The 21,155-nt window shown below is 37.5% G+C and overlaps 1 protein-coding gene across 3 annotated transcripts; it reads left to right on the forward strand.

Moving 5' to 3' along the window:
- Positions 1–1,127: 1,127 nt before the first annotated feature.
- Positions 1,128–13,445, forward strand: Smp_081820.1 (synaptic glycoprotein sc2 related; the record flags this gene model as incomplete). Of its 3 annotated transcripts, XM_018790479.1 has the most annotated exons (8): positions 1,175–1,180; positions 1,212–1,262; positions 1,304–1,355; positions 1,390–1,434; positions 2,228–2,638; positions 4,913–4,956; positions 10,082–10,277; positions 13,121–13,396. In XM_018790479.1, the coding sequence occupies 8 exons, from the start codon at positions 1,175–1,177 to the stop codon at positions 13,246–13,248; spliced, it is 933 nt and encodes a 310-aa protein (XP_018646213.1). The 3 variants fall into 3 exon arrangements, with proteins under 3 accessions (XP_018646212.1, XP_018646214.1, XP_018646213.1); XM_018790480.1 differs by lacking the exon at positions 4,913–4,956 and having other exon boundaries at positions 1,128–1,180; positions 13,121–13,445; XM_018790481.1 differs by having other exon boundaries at positions 1,128–1,180; positions 1,304–1,434; positions 13,121–13,248.
- Between the last annotated feature and the right edge of the window lie 7,710 nt (positions 13,446–21,155).

The raw sequence follows: 21,155 nt of genomic DNA on the forward strand, positions 1-21,155 counted from the left end.
TGTAGCGAATGAAGATAACGAGAAAACAACACCATTTAATGATAATTACGAGTCAATTTGTTAACCGATTTTTTTAATAGTTTCATCAATCTTATCAATCATATTACATGATTTTGAAGTCATTATAATGCTTTGTGACGATATCATGAAACCATTACGTTTAACTAGTTATTGTGTTGATTGAGGATTAGCCAGTGGGAAATAGATATTGTTGTTTCAGGTACTTCTGAAACAGCAGAAGCTTTTAGCGTTAACGAATTCCAGCTGCCTGATTATATTATAAATTGCAATCCGAAAATATTCATCTTAATAGTGTTACTGTTAATAGAAGAGTCTAGAATTTAATTTAAAATGTTTGTTCATCTAACAAATATATGAACTTTCCATATACTCTTCGACAGTTTTATTCTTCTCCATTTACAGTACGGAAACATAATATTTTCTCCCTCACTCCATAAGGATTAGGACACTCTGGATTGTATCCAACGGCGAGCTACGAAATCAGTTCGGGGACTCAAATTCAAAGCGCCTCCAATCACCTAACCCTGACTCATCAGAGTATAGACGTCTAATGACACAGTATCCTTAACACCTCTGGACATCCCCCTAAACATCTACTTAAGTTTACCTCCAACACAAAACTAAGGGGTAACACTCGAAAACAGGAAACGCAGCTCAGCAGAACGGACTGTGCACACAACTTCTACTCCTTAATAGTTAACAGATGCTGGAATTTGCTGCTGGTTGAGTTAGTCCAAGCGACTTCTCAGGAGTCCTTTAAGAGGAAACTTGACATATTCTGAAGGACTAAGGATAGTATCTCACCAATTTATTTTCCCTCTTTTATCGTTAATTTACCTAGGTTTCTACCTGGAGGTATTCATGATCCACTGCTACTAGACACAAAAGTCCCTTAGGCGAAAGCTTCTTCTATTCCGTCCACCACCATTTGAACCATTATAACAGAAGACGGACACAGTATATCGGCTCTATACTGTCAGTATTAATATCTGGATCTCCAGATGCAGTCAGTTAGGTATGTTTTCACAACGAAATTTTAAATGTGTTTGAACTAAGCAAACGTTGGTATTACATTAAAAATAAAGGTGGTTGTTTTGGGAGCTTAAGGTCACGTGGTTGTCTGTAGAACTCAAATCCCATTTGCTTATAAGGGATGAAAGTAAGCATTTTCAGTTTCTAATTGCTGTCAGGTATTTGTTCGGGAGTGTAAAACTGATAAATTGCTTCTTACGTGGGAGAATGTACGTTCGTTTTTAAAATCAATCTTGTAATATCCACAAAGGTCCCATCAGGCACAACGATTCTTGATCTTAAAAATAGAATTTATTTGGAAAGTAATACATCTGTTGTTGTTAACTAAAATTTCAGGAAAAAAGCCTCAAGTAATTCGACAGAGTATTCGTCTTGATCCTCGTAAGTTTTGGGACTATCCCACAATCAGTTGTAAACAGTACTTCACTAAAAAAATAGTTTTTACCAATAAATGTGGGCAAACACGCCCTAATTTTCAGATGTTTCTGGAACACAGGTTATGTATCAAAAAATTTAAGTGGATTTCCAGCGGCACTTATTCTATTTTACCATTAGTTTTTTAATGTGTAATTTGTCTTCCAAACATCTTTTATGCATATCATGGTCATTTAGTTGGCAATATTCGTAGTCATCTACGACTCGACAGATCATACCACTGATCATCTCATTTGTCTTATTTTAGATAGTGAATCAACTGATCTCGTTTTTTATAGTGTTTTTGGTAACAAACTAGTCATAACGCAACATCCATAACACAAAATACCTGCCATCTTAGTTCTGTCTAACACTTTTCTCAACGCAGCTAATAAAAGAATTTCACTGACCACTATCCAACCGAACCTGCTAATATGACAAAATTTAGAACTGGTTTTGTAATTAGTGTAATGCAAATGGACTATCAAAATAAATTAATCACTACACTATCGTCTTTGCGGTTGCAGATATGAATTTATTCAGCTCTTCTCTTGGTGGAAATAGTTCAAGGTTTTAAAACAAAATACGTGCACATCTACGTATCTGAAAGATTTCCGTTTTTATTACATACCGTAAATGCTCGTTGAAGTTTTCTTTCAAATACTTTCCTTGATATTGCACAGTAATTCATATGAAATTTTTCACGTATGTTTGTTAACTCTTAACCACCTACAATACTTTTGTGTCCAATTTCTTAAAGGTGGAAAGTCAATAGATGATAACAAACGCATATCTGAATTTGAAAGCACGGACAAATCTGGGTGTATTAATTTCTATTTAAAGGATATAGGACCACAAATTGGTTGGCGTACGGTGTTCTTAGTAGAGTACACAGGACCACTAGTCATATATGCAATAGTTTGGCTTCTTCGACAACCTTTTTTAAAAAATAACGTGCTCCCTCCTATGTCATCTGACTTCTACTTGAGAAAAGTTGCTTTAGCCTGTTGGTCTGGCCACTACATTAAACGTCTACTGGAAACCGTGTTTGTTCATCGGTTTTCTCATGCTACTATGCCATTGCGTAATCTGTTCATCAATTGTTCATATTATTTTGGATTCGCTTTGTTCATTGGTTATTTTACAAATCATCATTTATACACACCACCTAGTAAGTTTGATTAACAGTTGACCAAATGTTTTTTTTTCACTATTTGTATGCTAATGAGGTAGGCGAACTTCTGGATGCTTCAAGTCGGTCTTTTAATATTCAGTGTCATAACCACATTTGTCGAAAAGTAGTATCTATCTTCGAAATGAAGTAAATTGTAAATATCAGGTTTCTAATCTTTTCGTACTAAATACGTGTAGCTAAAGTTACATTTCTGAAGTAAAACAGCATATGTACTTTTCTAAACCCTGAAAATTAGCCAAGTAATGGTACATCCCACAGTTACCATAAATATATGGTCGCTGGTTATGAAGATATCATAAATACTCAGAATTCAGCAGATTTATTGCCCGAAACCTCCTTACTCAATAATTCCAAAGCCAATAAAACTGTTAAGAATAAAGGGATGCAAGCGTACATGTGATTTATTTAGAATTACAGGTTCAGGTAGTTGTTAATTGAAAAATGCTAATAAGTACCTCGCATTGCAATCGCAAATCAGATAATTTGGTTGTACTAACATTAGTAAGCAGGTTACTGATGTCAGTCGTTGCAAAGTATATCTCGATGAATTTCAAAATATTTGTCTGCGAAAAATGATTATTTGAGTTATACATGTTTCGTGTAGACCACTTCACTTATCTTGGAAGTCTCATCAGCCCTTGTGGTCTGGTATGTGACGAAATCTCAGCACGGATACAGAAGGCTCGTCTAGCTTTCGCCAACTTGCGTCATCTATGGCGTAGGCGAGATATCCGTCTAGCAACCAAAGGACGGGTTTACTGTGCAGCAGTTCGCTCCGTCCTACTCTATGGCAGTGAAACATGGCCAATAAGAGTAGAGGATATTCGTAGGCTACTAGTGTTCGATCATAGGTGTCTTCGAAGCATTGCTCGTATATCCTGGGACCACCGGGTAAGTAATGCAGTTGTTAGGAAACGAGTACTAGGTAGGGATGGCAAATCGATTGATGAAGTAGTGAAACTTCATCAGTTGAGATGGCTGGGACATGTGTTACGTATGCCCGACCACCGACTGCCCCGACGTGCAATGTTTCATGGTGTAGGAGTAGGTTGGAAGAAAGTTAGGGGTGGCCAGACCAAAACGTGGCACAAATCAATGAAGTCACTGACAAGTGGACTGGGCCATGTTGGTAGGTGTAGACTACCTGGTTGGGATTCGCGAGATGACAGCAACCGATGGTTAGAGACCTTGAATGACATGGCTCAAAATCGTTTGCAATGGCGAAGATGCATCCACTCTTTGTGTTCTACCAAATTCTAATCTTCTGAATTCCTCATGTCTTTATCTTTTTCTCTTTCCAAATTTATTTCACTGTACTATACTCCTTCAATAATTTCTTGAAACCCCTAATCTTTTGGATTTCTGATTATACTCCTACTACTTCTACCACTATGGGATTTGAATCGACAACTGCATCTCTGTGCTAATGTGGTATGGCAACTCGAACTGATGTACGTACGTACGAAGTTCTACGTTGTGACTGACTGACTGACTGACATGTTTCGTCGTAATAACCACAAAATCTTATTAATATGTCATTTTACTAATCTTACATCTGTTACCCCTCGTGAAGGAGCATAAGCCTCCCACCAGTATTCTCCACCGAACTATGCCATGGGAAACCCTTTCCAGTTACTATTCATTCTTTTGATGTCTCCTTCCAGTTCCCGACGCATTATGTTCCTTTACCTTCTTCCGTTTTTCTTCACGATTCCAAGTTACCACTTGCTTCGTGATGCAGTTAGATGATTTTTACAATGTATATCCCATCCACCTGAGCATGTTTCCCTAATTTCCTCTTCAGATGGAAGCTGGTTTGTTCTCTCCCACATTAGGTTGTTGCTGATGGTATCCGGTCAATGGACTGTACCTTACGTAGACAATTGTTTCTGTATTGGGGATGAAAGCACAATTTGTGATGCCATTTACTATTTTCAGTCGGTTTTTCAATCATGCTGAAAGTCTAGTCTTTGGAGCCTATACTTGTACATATTTCAAAACAGACCATAGTTTCATTAGCTCTCATTAATTAGATATGTAACTCCTAGCTTGGCACGCAAACTTATAAACAGTTTCAAAATCAGGTTATTAGTTTCCTGCAAATATCTAGAAATTCCCATCTGGATTATCTGTTATAAACATTCCTGGTCTATCTTGGCTACTGATTTCACCAAAACTTATCACACAAATAGCTCTCCTATAAATAAATAAAACAATTTTTTGTTCTAAATAATTTTTTTTGCTTTACAGCCTTAGGTCACACACAAATAGTTATAGGCTTCTTCCTTTTCATGGTAAGTCCCGCTTTTGTTTTTTTTTTGTCAAGAAACTCTTATTAACCCGCCTTCCCAATGATTTAGATCGGGTATTTCTTCTAAAAGAGCATAATAAACAATCAATCAGGTAGCAGTAATTAACCTAGGGTAGCATAAATATGAGTAAGTTCAAGTTGCCATATTACGTTAGCATGTCGAGATAAAGTTAACACTATGAACAAAAATATAATCGAAATAGAATACCAGTATCAGTTGTAGTGAGGAAGCCTTAACACTAAAAAATGAGGTTCTGAGAAAAGAGTTAATCCGAAAAACTTTTTAAGTTTCCTGTATTTTCATATTGGTATTACATGCTTCATATTATTATTCAACTAACTGCAAAAGATCCCACTTTGTATTATTGAAGTTCTTCACAATTATATTTCGAAGTTATCGTACATTCTTTAGAATCATTTTGTCTTGATCCTACTGCTAGATTAATATCACGAAGGAGCCAGTCATTCAGCCACAACGTACGACCAGGCACATATATGCATCGATCCAAGTTGCCATACCTCATTACCACAACAAGATGAACAGCGAATTCACAGAATCAGTTACTTCAATTGTAGTAATATATAAAAGAAAGATGTAAGGCAATTTTAATCTCACGGTTGAAGGGAAGTCAGAGTGTATATACCTACGCCATTGTGATCGATTCTGAGCCATGTCACCCAACCAATGGTTACGATAGTCGCGTGGACCCCAATCAGGTTATCTGCATCTACCAACATCGCTCAAACCTAAAGTTAGTTACTTTGTGAACTGACGGCACTTTATGGTTTGACCGCCCCTAACTTCCTTATACTCGTCTCCAACACTAGTCAGCGTTGTGCGCCGTGGTGATCGGTGGTGGTGTAGTACGTGGCTCAACCATCCCAGTCGATGTAGACTCACAACCTATTAAACAAATCATAGGAATGTAAAATGAATTCTTGATAGTGTCATGACTCCACCTTCGCCATGGAAACAAGAAATTGAAAAAAAAATTAATCAAATTGTGGGTGGCCCTGAAAAGGGCCTTTACTCGGTCTCTTCATAGTTCCTTATGTCCTGATCAGTGACTCCACTATGAGTCTGTGACAGTGCCGCACATGGGCCAGTGGAACCCAGGTAATACTTTTGATAGGTCGTAGGCACAGAACGAATGAAACATAGCATTGCATGGACAAAAAATCCAAACACTTCCATCAACTATTTCACTGGGCGACTGACGTAGATAGCAAATATCACACTGTCGGTCATTGTGCGCACGTCCGTCTTCCTCATTGTCTCTCTCCGTAAACTCTTCTGAGTTCATAGACAGTACTTCATTCTCGTTATCACTTAAGGTTGCATCCAAATCTACGTTCTCTTGATGGTTGGTGCCTGAGGTATTTCGGACGATGGGCATTGTCAAGGTAGTAGAAGGTAATCCATCGTAAAGCACCTAATGCGCATGGTTATGGACAGCGGTACACTGTTCCGCGGAAATAAGCCGTGAATCGATGTTAGGACGTTTGTCTGCCTGACTTGTACCTGTAACTCATTGTCAATCGTTACGCTGGATACGTAGCAGTTGGAATGCAGCCATCTGTCACCAATGCTTTCGCTGTTAACTTCAACGTCAGTGTGCGAACAGTATGCCAAGATGTGACGACATACGACTCCGTGTTCTATATAAATGGTACACGAACAACTCATAGGATTTCTGCAGACTGTGTAAGTTCCTGTAGCATCAACAGCCCTGAAGAACTCCCCCGACAATACGAAGTCAGTAACAGGAAGACGCAAGTGCCGCTTCAGTAGTTGACATGCAGCAGGTGTAAGTATTTCCTGAAGACGACGTAGTTGTGGCTCGCGACCCAGCACAGCTCTGCTACGGCATTCAGAGGAGTACTTTTAAACTCTCGCTTATATCTTTGATCTGAACACGGGTGTTTTTCTGTTCAGCTTATGCAACTTTAGAATTCGATGGGTCATCTCAACGAAATTTGTATTGCTTTGATCAAGAAGCATCGCAGATGGTCTAAAAGCGTTCGACCACTTGTGCTTTTTGGACAATAAGTGATCTCTCAAATATTGATAGAAATTTCCGTCTGTTGCTTCGATGAATGACACATACCTTTGGAAGCCATAAAACATTGTAAAGCATATTTCGATTTACCTTTCCACATTTCGAGTTATCATAAGACGGAAGAATATTTGAAGAAGATCAGATCGTAGCCTCTACAAATACGGTGAATGGGTTAATTCTAAATAAAGGAAAGCTTGCCCTCTTGATGACATTTCGAAGCAGGTGCACGCGGCACAAAAGGTGGTGTGAATTCGGATACACCTGCGTTATGGCAGCAGCTATAGCAGGTGAATCATCGGTAACAATACCGATAACCTCTCTATTGTTACTCAATTGGCGGAAGAACGAGAGGAAATTGGACAGTAAAGTCGATGTTTCGCGACTTATAAATGCAATACAAACGGGTATTGCCATGAAATTCATATCCAGAGCGACAACGCGATACAGAAATATGTTTTGATTATTGGTTTTGCATGTCCCATCAAAACCAAAAACACCTAGAAATCTATTGCACAGATTAATTTGGTCTGCTGTAGCGAAGAAGCACGACAGACAATGATCTGCATCCAACTGATAATCACAACGGCCACCAATTGACGTTATGTGATTTTTCAATTTAGCGTAATCACCTACAGTTAATAGTATAAATATGCACATTTCTTACCAGGAAAGTAGACCTTTGAGAACACTTTGTGACGCATATTGAAAAGATCTTGATCATTAAGACGTTTCCCATAGGATTGGTACACGTAGTGTATAACATTGAATGCTGATGTTCCAGATATCAACAGTGGCTTCACTGTTTCCGATTCCGCCTCCTTTAATCGGCGCATCCAGGTATTACAGTCGTACCTCAGGAAATTGCACTCGTGATTGTGATACACATTTCCACGAACAACAGTCCGATAACCTTCAATAAACTTACAAAATGCCGGACATTGAGTGTGGATGGAAGTCCTTCATGAAAAATATATTTACAACAATCACTTTACCTCCTTCGTCTACTTGGTTGTGAGGAACCTCTAGGTGTTTTATAGCCATTTCTCCAACACAAATTTAATATACGGCTTCCGATCTCCATGGAAATGAGAATCTCTCACTGCATAATGGCAGTACGTTGCTCTTTCATAAGTTCGAATGGCGCTCTTCAACGTTTCAAGTGATGGGAACGCTACCAGATACAATGTGTCCCAAAATACATTATCCGTTTCTGTGACAACGTGAGGAACAACAGAATCTGTACTTTGCACGTTACTATCGTCCATGTTGTGAAGAAAATTATCTCTACCGATAAGTACATACCTTTTATAGAACTTTTAAAGAAATACATAACCAATTATAACGCATTTACAACCGGGAATTTAATTGGACGAAACGGATTGAAAAAAAATTGGAAAATGGGATGAAAAGTTTTTTGAAAAGGGAGGGGTGAAAAGAATTATTTGAAAAGTGGACGTGAATTCCATGTTATTTGTGATCATTGAAACTCGAGTGTTTTGACTAGTCAGCTACTAGTAAACTTAAATGTATACATTGTAATAAGAACTGAACAGGAAAACATAATAACCTTGACTGTATAAATCAGTGTTCTTTAATCATTTGTCTGAAGATTCAAGTTGTTGTGCTTTAATCAGTTAAACAATCGCGTTCAAATAGCTTTCAAAATTAACTTCACAGATTTGTAACCGAGATTGACTACGATTTTAAGCATGTGAAAACCACTAAATAATAGAATTTTCTCCCTAAACGTCCGACTCCTGGTCACTTAATTCCAGGTCAGTCAGACAGCTACAACGTAGGACCAGGCACATACATGCATCGGTCCAAGTTGCCATACCTCGTTAGCACAACAAGATGAACACCGGATTTATAGAAGTAATTTATTTAGTGGTGGTAGTTCATAAAGAAAGGTTGTATATAAGGATATAGTATAGGAAGGAAAACAGTTACGAAGCAATTTAAATCTTAAGGTTTAAGGGAAGATAACGAGTTTATACACCTATGCCATTGTGATCGATTCTGAGCCATGTCACCCAGAGTCTCCAACTATTGGTTACGATAGTCACGCGGACCCCAACCAGGTAGTCTGCATCTGCCAACATGGCTCAGACTAGAAGTTAGTGACTTCAAGCACTGATGCCACGTTTTGGTTTGGCCTCCCCTAACTCTTTTCCAACCATCCCCTACACTAGTCAGCATAGTGCGTCGTGGTTATCAGTGTTCAGGCATACGTAACACGTGGCCCAACCATCTCAGTCGATGAAGATTCATCACCTCATCAACTAATCTACCATCATTTCCTAATACTCTGTGTCTAACCTCACTATTACATACCCGGTGATCCCAGCAGATGCGAGCAATATTTCTAAGACATCTGTGATCAAATACTAGTAAATTATGAGTATATTCTACTCTTAATGGCCATGTTTCGCAGCCGTAAAGTAGAACAGAAGGAACTGCTGCGCAGTATACTCGTCCCTTAATTGATAGACGGATATCTCGTCTTCGCCATAGGTGACTTAAGTTGGCAAAAGCCAAACGAGCTTTCTGAATCCGTGCTGAGATTTCGTCATACACCAACCCATTAAGGCTGATCAGACTTCCAAGATAAGTGAAGTTGTCGACGCCTTCGACTATTTCACTCCCTATCCTTAGTTTAGGTGTTGACGCAGGCCAGTCCTGGAGTAATAATTTACATTTGGATGGGGAGAAACGCATCCCAAACATCCTGGCATTATTACTTACTTCTAACAGAAGACTCTGCATTTTGTCAGCGTCTTCACCAAACAGGACTATGTCATCTGTGTATTCTAAGTCGATAAGTGAACCTCCTGGTAGAAGATGCTTCACCTATTTTGGTTCATGCAACCTAGTAGCGTCAGTACCCTTCACATTTAGAGTGTGTCTCTTATCCAACTGCCTCGTAAATAAATTAATTAAAAAAAATTTCAAATGGAGATTTTGGTGTTGCATCAATAGTTTATAGTGTTCAACTGTATACATTTATGCTTATGACGTTAATCACTTTTGTGTACATTTTTATCGTAGATTGGCGAATGGGGAAACTTTTCATGTCATTTAGCATTGAAACGACTTCGACCAGCTGGTTCAGCAGTTCGACAGATACCTTATCCAATGGATGGTTGGTTTTTCACTCGTATGTTTAACTTAGTGGCATGTCCTAATTACACTTATGAGATTATATCATGGACTGGCTTTGCTATTATGACTCAAACTTTACCAAGTGAGTTGTTAATCTTTTTTTGCCTTTCAATATACTATTATTCAGTCAGATTTATTTTACATTTTCATATATGTGTTTGGTGATGTGTTTTAAGTTACTTACTTACGCCTGTTACCCCTCGTGAAGGAGCATATACCTCCCACCAGCATTCTCGATTGAACTCTGTCCTGTGCAATATTTTCCAGTTCTTCCTCGTTGCTATTGATTCTTTTCCTGTCTACTTCCAATTCCCAACGGTGTGTTCTTTGACCTTTCTTTTTTCCCCTCTTCCTTCAGGATTCCAGGTAACAACTTGTCTCATGATGCCGTTTGTTGGTTTTCGTAATATATGTCCCACAGTAGATTGTTGCTAACGGTATCCGGTCAACGGACAATAAGTATCCTCCGTAGACAATTCTTTACAAATACTTGTAACTTTTTGATGAAAGTTGTAGTACTTCTCCACGTCTCAGCTCCGTACAGTAAACCTGTCTTGACGTTCGTATTGAAGATTCCGATATTGATATTAATTAATAATTGTTTCGAGTTCCATATTTTCATATTTTATAATGAGAACTATTATAATGTTGATTCGCCACTAAATTTATACCATCATCTATAACGAAACTTTCTTTTAACGTATGAAAGGAGGAACAAGAAAAGCTTGACCTTAAAAATGATAGACTTATTTCTTCTTTTTAAGGATTTTCTGCCTAAGTTTCAACAGTATAAAACCAATACTTTAACGTTGAAAACATTTAATAGCAATCATGTTTTACCAATTTCAATTAGTTATCCTTTGAGATTTGAACTTAATTCCCCCAAGTCCATAAAATTATGTTGTTTTATGCTCATAGAAAAGAAATATTTAATCACTGTATGAAAAGCCTCCAAATGCCCTGGTACGGCCGAGAGTGAGAACAGTCAGCTTTCTATCTCGAAATACTCTCGTATGGCCAAACGCATACAACCACTGCCAGGGAAGTACTACTCACTGCCTTCTCGTGGCATCGATATTGTTTACGAAATTGAGAGGATGAAAAGCGAATGTCCGTAGCTCTAACCAGGTTGGTGGATATGGAGGATCCGTCTAAAGGAGTTTGAAAACCCTGATTCCAAACCAATGGTGCACATGGGCGTCAGGATCCTGAGGCGACGAACGAATGTGGCGGCCTGTTTAAACATCTGGGCTACCTGTTCCCGTCATCTAGATATTTCAACAAGTTATCTAATTTCGTTTGTTTTAATACATCATTATACCTATTAATCGCACAACCTATTTAGGTGCGTTTCTGAAAAGTGTAAGACATTTCGCTGTAAAGGTTACAGAAGACCTAATCAGAGATATCGTGGTTGCTGGCAATATGCAGCGATAAGTATGTACATTATCCAGATGTCGATTGACTGGGCTGCTAACTTCTAACTGGAGATCACTCAATATTTATCGTCAGAAAGGACGAAGAAGTAGGAAACGGATACTTGTTGAAGTACTTTGTACTGAGAATTCTATATTGTACCCAAAATATAATATTGAATAAAGCTAATAATAATAATAATAACGGCGTATGAAAATATTGTTGGTCACCGATTAGCATGTGACTGCATTTCCTAACGTTGCTCCACTGCCTTATGGATTAAATCTTTAGGTCAAAGGCTCCGGGTGTGTCCTCCTAAGAGGACCATCTGCTTCGGTCTGGGCATTTGGGTAGTATCACAGCCACATAAATTGAATGATTTATGTGGCGCATATCTATTTAGTGGCTCATTGTACCAATGTTTATGTGTTTAAATAGATAAATAAAGTGTATTTCGTAAAAAGTTTGCCAATTCAAGCCTATGCAATAATTAACTGAATTTTCATCTCTATTTTGCGGAATGTTTTCACCATGAAATAACATCAACGAAATAATCATAAAGGAAATTTAGCAAAATTTTAGAACTGTCTAACCCTAGTTTCAAACTTAATTAATTTGGTGGTTAGCAGTCACAGCCTTATAGGATCAAATTAGGTTTCATGTTAATGAAAATACTTATAGACTAATGGGTGAAAATCCAGTAATCTACATTTCTGATTTTAGTCAATTCATGAAGTAATAAGATTCTATCATCAAGTTCTGTCAGTGAACAGCTTCCATACTTTTGTCAGGTTTGCTTTTTAATAGATTATTTCAACCCATGGAACGACAAATGAACGTTTCGACATTATCTGGGGTTGTTGTTGGGTGTATTTGAACCTATGTCACTCTCCAGTTATCCAAACTGTGGAAAGATACTTCTTGAAGTACCTGAAAAGGAAAATAGGGGTATTGATGTTCTTGATAATCTGGTTAAGTGATCACAGTTCCAAATTAACAGGAGCTTAGGATCGGTCACACAGTCTTTCTGTGAATAATTTTAAAATATCTTAACCTTGTACTCCGAAATGGCTTTCTTTCGGTGACAGAAATCTGTGGGATACAGTGGTATGTTCTAATTTCAGCATTGACCTTTTATAACTCTTTCCATTACGGGAAGGTATCATCCCTGTTGGATACTGATTGTCTGAAGGACATAAGTTACTTTCATCTCACCCCGGTACAGTTAGCAATACGAATTCGCACCTGGATTGAGTTTGTTGCTTTCACTGTTACTTTCCTCCAGCTGGCCTACCTGGCATAGTATGACTTGAAAGAATAAGTGTTACAAACGATATAGTTCAAATGAAGCTTCACGGTATACAAACTCAACCACCATATTAAGATATCCGATGACGGTTGGATCAAGACTAATCATTAGTGAATGCATGATTATTGTGTATATATTTTTACATATTAAAACATCTTTTGAACAATCCTCAAATGGTTAACTTATATCATTCATTCTAGCTCTTATATTTACTATTTGTGGATTCCGTCAAATGAGTGTTTGGGCTATCAGTAAATTAAAAGCGTATCGTCGTGAATTCTCGAATTTTCCAAAAAATCGAAAAGCAATTGTACCATTTATCCTCTAATTTCTTTATTGTCCTTTTTTTCATCTCTCTTATTTCAAAACCATTCTATGCATTATTGATATCCTTATTGTTACTGGAATTGTAATATTCACTTTTTATCTCTGTTTGGATTATGAGTACAAATATGTGTATGTCATTCTAATGTATGTTTTTTTTCTTTTCTATAAAATGTAAAAAAATACATTTCGTTTTTTTTTAGATTAGTGTTATAACTTGTGACCGAGTGGATGCCTTGTTAATGTATGAGGTGATAAGACCGCTAATCATAGAGAGCAACGAATTATCGATCGGAACAGTGACACACGAAAACCGTATGAGCAATCTAGAGTACTTGTCGGCCCTGCTTTCTGCCTAGTCCAGCTAGTTAAATCCAGAACAGCCTCTGCGGCATGAATCATTGTATTTCAAACATATTGAGTTTATATACCAATCAAACTGACCACATCGTACCAATAAAATAGAAAATAACATGTGTACAAGATTCAGTCAAATGTGGCTGTGAATAGGGGGGAAAGTAAATAATAGACAGGGCATAATTCAGGAATGGTAAATCATATAACAATAGTTTATATTTCAAAATAAAGCTTATAATAAGAAAGACACGAATATGAATAGTTTAGTTACTTAGCGATTATACGATAAAAATTATATGCATAATATTGGTTCATAAATAGATCCTAAAGTTACCATTCATTATCCTTATCGGGGCATGACAATTAGTCAACGAAAAAAACGTATTCTTATGAAAGATTTGTGGGGGAGTGGATTAATTTTAGTTAGACAACTATTGAAAATCAGAAAGCATTGTGTTATATCTTGTGGTCCTATCAGTATATGAGTGACGATGACGCCAATTAGAGTACAGTGAATTATCGATCGAACCAATGATACACAGAACCCATGCGAGCAGTCTAGAGTCTTTATTGGTCCTGCTTCCCGCTTAGCCCAATCTATTAACACCAATAACAGCCTCTGCAATATGAATCATGTATTTCAAGCATAATGGGTTTATATTACAAACCAAACAGACCATATCATTCCATAAAATAGAAAATAACATCTGTACAATATTTAGCCAAATGTAGGAGACAGTAATTAGTAGACTGGACATAACTCAAGCATGGTAAATCGTATAATAATAATAATTCATAGGTCAAAATAAAGCTTATGATAAGAGGAACACGAATATGAATAGTTTAGTTACTTAACAATTATATAGTTGAAAATATAAATTGGACAATGAAGAGAAGCTGATTGAGAGGAAATATTTATTCGCTGTTTTGTTTTCTAAATTTCATAGTGTGATTAATTTCCTTATATAATTTATTGAAACAAGTCTTTGCGCATACACTCAAATTGGTGTAGGCAGTTGACGACAATACGTTGCTTGTAAGACACTGGATTATTGGACAGAAATAAGCTAGTTTAGCAACAGTGTGTTTTCCTCTAAGTGAAGGTCTTATCCTTAAAATCATTTGTTGTACAATACCGTCTGATTTTTACAGTCGAGTGTGAATTGCTGGGTTAGCAGTAGATCAACTTCTTAAAACCTTGTTTACAGAATAGTAACCAAAAACAACGGTAGTCAAGGTGATGTATATTTTTCTGACGAGAAATGTCTCAAGCTAACACCTTCCAAGAATGATGTACAATAGTTTAATTTTAGCCAGTTGATCAATGTTTACAAAATTATTGACGCAATACCACAACTAATTGGAGATCCCTTGTAATTACTTTTCCAGAATCTACATGATGGACTGCCCTTTAGTTAGATAACTGTTGAAAACTAGGAAGAGCTAGATAGCAATATGAGACCTCCCCGGTTCACAATGCGGTCACGGATAAGTATGTATTGCTGAGAATTCCAATATAAAACAGAGGAAATGTTTAATGTGTTATACCCCGAAGAGAATTATGAATGGTAACTTTTGAGAACTATCTATGAACCAATATGATATGTATACTATTACAGCATTTTAATGTAGGTATTTCGTCCAGTTACGATCCCCGTTAATCATGGAATTTGGTTTGCTCAGACAGTAGGACTGTTCTAAGCACGAGGGATTAGACTACAGGATACCAGATATCCTCAGGTAGTGGGCGCATTGCCTATCAAAGTGACGGCACATGTTGGAAACTTAACAGATCAGTTCACAGGATCTGCACCGTACGATAAAACAAAAGCGGCTGTAATACGGCGTACCTCAATTTTATAACCTCTTCATCTAACTTATACAACCGTACTGATTGTTTCATACATCGTTAGACTATTTGCGTCGTACACAGGAAGTCTGAATTGCGCTTACAGTCGTTAATGTAGAGTTAGTAGTTTCCACAGACAAGAGGTATGCTTTTTGGCACTCTTAATGATCTCCATGTTATCAGAATCTGGACTTGTGCAAAGATGGGGATGATAAGAATATCAGTATAAATGATGATAAAACAATATTAGGACGTTGCTTTACCAAACAATTGTGGCGAACCAGGAAAAATTCGAACACTAAAATATTTGTCTATTGAAACACATAAACATAGGTACAAAGGGCACCAAATACATATGTGCCACACAAGTCACTTGATTTGTGTGTGGGCCGTGATACTTCCCAAATGCCCAGACTGAAGCAGGTGGTTTTCTTAGGAGGCCACACCCTGAGCCTTCGATCTAAAGGTCTGATCCATAAGGCAGTGTAGCAAGGTTAGGAGATGCAGTCCCATGGTAGCGGATTACCAATAATTGGTTCGTACGTCATTTGTTCCTTCAGGATACCGGGGCACAAGCGCACCATTGGTTTGAAATGAGGGTTTTCTAACTCCCCTAGGTGGGTCCGCCATATCCACTAACCTGATTAGAGCTCCGGACATTCACTTTTCGTCCTCTCAATTTCAGAAATAACATCAGTGCCACGAGAAGGCAGTGAGTAGTACTTCCCTGGTAGTGGTTGTATGCATTTGGTCATGTGAGAGTTATTTCGAGATAGAGAGGTGACTGTTCTCACTCTCGGCCGTACTAGGGCATTCAGGGGCTAAGTACCAATAAAGTTATTGTAAAATATGTAGAATAACTTAATAATATGCAAAAACATAAATATATTGACACGAATTATCGGACGTTAATTTTATTATCAAATGTATCGTGCTCGATTTGGCTCGCCAAGCTCACAATTAATTCAAATTATAGTGTATAACCTAAAGTAAAGTATATTGGAAACAATTCACTAACGAAGGCAAATGTAGCAATTATATTAGTGATCTGTCAGTATGGAAGTTGATTGAATAAGAACAAGCATTGCATATACAAAAGTGTAATAGTTAGTGCTTCATGCAAGAGGGAACAAAAGGTTAAAGGAAATGTCAAGATCAAACGTAAACAATAATTTTGCAGTCAATAGCATATAAAATGGATTATGTGAATGGTGATAAGTATTATTGATAAATTAAATTTACTTTAGCCATCTCCATAGAGGTAAATTTCTTTATTTATTTAAACACATAAATATTGGTACAAGGAAGCACCAGATAAATATGCGCCTCACAAATCTCAATCGATTTGTGTGAGGGCTGTGATACTACCCAGGTGCCCAGACTGAAGCAGGTGGTTTTCTTAGGGGTCACACCCGGAGCCTTTGACCTGAAGGTCTAGTCCACAAGGCAGTAGAGCATCGTAAGGAGATGCAGTCCCATGGTAGCCGGTGACCAACAGTTGGTTCATACGCCATTCGTTCCTTCAGGATACTGGAGCCCGTGTGCACCATTGGTTTGGAATAAGGGTTTTCCAACTCCCCTAGGTGGACTAGCCTTGTCCACCAACCCGGTTAAAGCGCCGGGCATTCACTTTTCGTCTTCTCACTTTTGTGAACAACACCGGTGCCACGGGAAGGCAGTGAGTAGGACTTCCCTGGCAGAGTCTATATATTCGCGTGGCCATATGAGAGCATTTCGAGAGGGAGAGCAGACTCTCCCCACTCTCGTCCGTACCAGGGCATTTGGGAGCAAAGCAACAAATAACACACTTGCCATGGTATCTAAGTGTATGACGTGACTTAACAAATTGTCTAGTTGATCACTAGTTTTGTTAATTTAATTTAACACTTATATATGTCGGTTGATTCTGTGTGTGTATGTGACAGCTTGCAGCTTTTAAATCATGTAGCTACAGAAATACACTGGCGTGGTCGGCTGCATGATTGCTCAATTCTTCGGAATATTCATTTAACCTTCTTGACGTTGTCTATGTTAAATAAATGAATTTTACAAATGGATTCTAATGATATTTCTCTTACACTGCATGTGAGACATATAGTTGTCACAAAATTGAAAAGTACGTCATTTCGAAATGATAAAAACAGGTTATCATATGGTGAAATGAAATCTTTGGTGTAAACCACATTAATCGGTGCATGGAGGATCAAGCGCTTAGTAAACCTCAAAAATAGGCGTATTAACCGACAAACAATGAAGCACAAGGTATTAAGGTACATTCATGACACATCAAATACCTGTCAGACTATCTACGAATGTGTCTTGGAAGATAACCAATCACTAATTCCTTTACCCTACATAACATCATCCGCGAAAAGTTTGTTTGCATGACGTTGAAGATGCCACGAGTATTTGTAGTTTGACAACACTTTAACCTGTAACACCTATAATTGAAACGTGCCCACCCAGTGAAATCAAAAGTCAGAAGCAAGGAGGTCAGAGGATATATTTGATAGGTTATCAATTGATGTGCGGACGAGATTGATAGTGATTGGTTGTTTTGCCTTATCAGACCTGTAGATAGTCTGACATATGTTAGATGAGTTATATATTCTACTGTCATAATTATCTTGATTATTGATTGATTGTCCATTTGTTGTTGGATTTTGTCGGTTCGGTGGGTGGAAATATATTACGTTCTTATCAGGCTAACCACGTGTTCTTGATCTGAGTTGTGTTGAATTCCTGTAGAGTAGACACTGGGAGGGAATCTAGTGTAGATATTCGTCTAAGGTAAATTAACATCCCATTCGTGTAAAAAGGAAAAGGACCGTTATAACATCCATATATCGAGAAGTGACTGATGTAAACTGGCTAGCGGTTGCAGGAGAAGTTGAGCACGGCGTTCTCATATGTGATCTGGTGCACATGCGTGACCGAGAGCCTTCAATTAGATGAGTCCATGTAAACAATTGTAGTCAGCATCAAATGTTGAAGACTTACAGAATTATTGATTTTGGGAATTTATTACCTCTAAAACGTCAACCTTCGGTCCATTTGAAAAAGATATGTTTGTTTCTGTTCCATCAATGGTCTTTGGTTAGCTTGTGGTTTTTTAATTCATTTCAACTTGTGCTTACGGGATATCAAATGTCTGACATAATATCCTTCATCGGCAAAAGTTTAACTTTAGATTAACACTACTATTTCTTTTCTAATTTGTAGTTGACTTAGTACAGTACTTTTCTATATCTTCTGTTTTGTCTAGCCTTAAATCCATTTTGGTATTCTTTACCTGAAATCACATGAATAAACTAAATCACCAACTTTAAATTCAAGAATTTTTGGACAGTTTCCCTCAGTATTTCTTTAAAGTTCATTCATTTTATCGTTCGGATTCAAATAATCATAAGACGTTTTAATTGGTCAGATTTCAGATTTGTGTAGTGAGGACAGAAGGCCTAAGGCCTGTTATTCCTTTTCTAGTATGCTTCTATTAGTGTCTAGTCTTGTTTTGAATGAGTCAATTGAAGGTGCGGACACCACTGCTTCGGGTAACAGGTTCCAAGAATTGATAACTCGGTATACAGACCTGTATGCTACGGGTATTTTATTTGTTCTTGGCCTTTCTACTTGCCTGCTATATCCTCTGAGATGTCCCGTTCTATTGGGAAGAAACTGAGAGAATATATTAGGTCTAAAATCATTTCTTAGAATTCTATACATCCAAATCAGACCATCTCTAAATATGCAGTAGGACAGATTGAAGAGATCTAGCTTCTCAAGCCACTCTTTGTGTAGTAAACCCCAGAGTTGACCAAGCATTCTTTCGACTGGTGATTTTCTGTCCTGATATTTCAAGCTAAGCGTAAGATAAGATATGAAGGGCTGTTGCAGAGCTTTTTCAGTTCTAGCCTCTCCTCCCATCATCAAGAGAGTTTGCTTAAAAAATATCCAGTTTTTCCGTTTGGCTGTGGGGTGTAGTATCTGGAACTATGTCAAGCCCACATGGATTTTTCTTGCTTCTGGAAAGACCGATATATATATTTTTTTAAAGTCACATTTTGACTTTGTTAATCATTCGCTTATCAACCCTATGACTTTTGTGAAACTGTATAAAAAAAAGGCCGTAGAGATTTTTGGGCGACAACGCGATCACCAAACATGATACAATGATCATAAATCGACATAGACCCATATCTCAAGAAAAATTGGTAATACTCTTGATGCACTTTATTTTCAATCATTCAGTACGCCTTTTTTTCTTAAGCAGAGAATCATCAGTCGTTGCTTCTAAGACAGATTCCACTTTCACTGGTATCAATCTAACGGCATCACAGAATACTCTTTTATTTCCATCTCTAGTGATATAGAAGCATGTTGTATTCCTCTAATTGGTGGCTATTAGCACTTAAGCATGATAGCCCATCCGAATGACCCAAGAGAGCTGACGGCTCGGGTATCCCTTCCCTAGAGCCAAATACAGCCAGCAACACCCTATGGTCAGTTTGAAAAGTAAGTCTTCTGCTGTAAAGCACCTTTTAGAAATTCCTGACCGCAAACACTAAGGCAAAAGCTACTATAAATTGACCATAATTCTTTCTAGACTCGATAAGCGTGAGTAAAAAAATGACTTTTTGTGACTTATTTGGAGAATCACTGCTTCAATACCATAATCAGACGAGTCAGTCGCTTATATTAACTCAAGTTTTGGATTGTAGTGAGTGAACAATAAATCAGACTCAGATCTGTTTCACTGCTCAAAATGACACTCGACATTCCTTATTCCACTTATTATTCTTAGTTAACAATTTATAACATTTAGCACTAAGGTTATGCACATTTGTTAAGAAATGGCTATAATAATCATTCTCAAATATGACTCAAGCATTCGCATATTAGGGTGTCAGGATATCTACGATGGCATGTACCTTTCCAGGACCAAGTCAGAGTCGGTGAGAATTGATAAGCCCACAAATATCGAAAAAAAACGACACTATGATAGTTGATATTTCGATCAGTCAACAGCACACCAGTGAAATAGTTTCAATGTCATGAAACTAATAAAGCTTGATAATGGAAAATATTACGGATAAAAATCATCAAATGGTCATAATTAAGCAAAAAGCCCTTTAATAATAATAAACGATAAATACTTGCTTAGTATACACAGAGAAACTCAGATAGAACGTCGTATAATTAAAACATTCGCTTATTTTTACAGGTTTTACAGAAAACAAAATTGGCCAGATGGGTTGATGGAATTCACCTTAATAATGTAAGGGTACCTAGAGCTTCTGACTTTCATATGAGTAATACATTAATTGGTAAAAGTATAATAAGTTTGAATCCCACGAGAGAGATCGCGGATGCGCACTGTTGAGAAGTCCCATACTAGGAAGAAACGGCTGGCTTCCAAGTTTTCCATGGTGCTCTAGCTTTAATTGACTCATGAATGGAACTATCAAATTATTATAATATCCAATAAAACCCCTTCCTGGTAAGCGTATAATATACTGACGACCTTTGGCAACTTATCTGACAACCAGGAAACTGCACAATTACATAACAACTAACTATAAAGGTGAATAACAGTTTTGGTTTGAACAATTAACACTAACACGCCGAATTATTCTTTATAGTAAAGGTCAATTCTACATATTAAGAGTTCGAATGGTATTCTAAGTAGGTTACCACACAAATTGCCT

The sequence above is a fragment of the Schistosoma mansoni genome, assembly GCF_000237925.1.
Source record: "Schistosoma mansoni, WGS project CABG00000000 data, supercontig 0080, strain Puerto Rico, whole genome shotgun sequence".
In the NCBI taxonomy this organism is placed as follows: domain Eukaryota; kingdom Metazoa; phylum Platyhelminthes; class Trematoda; order Strigeidida; family Schistosomatidae; genus Schistosoma; species Schistosoma mansoni.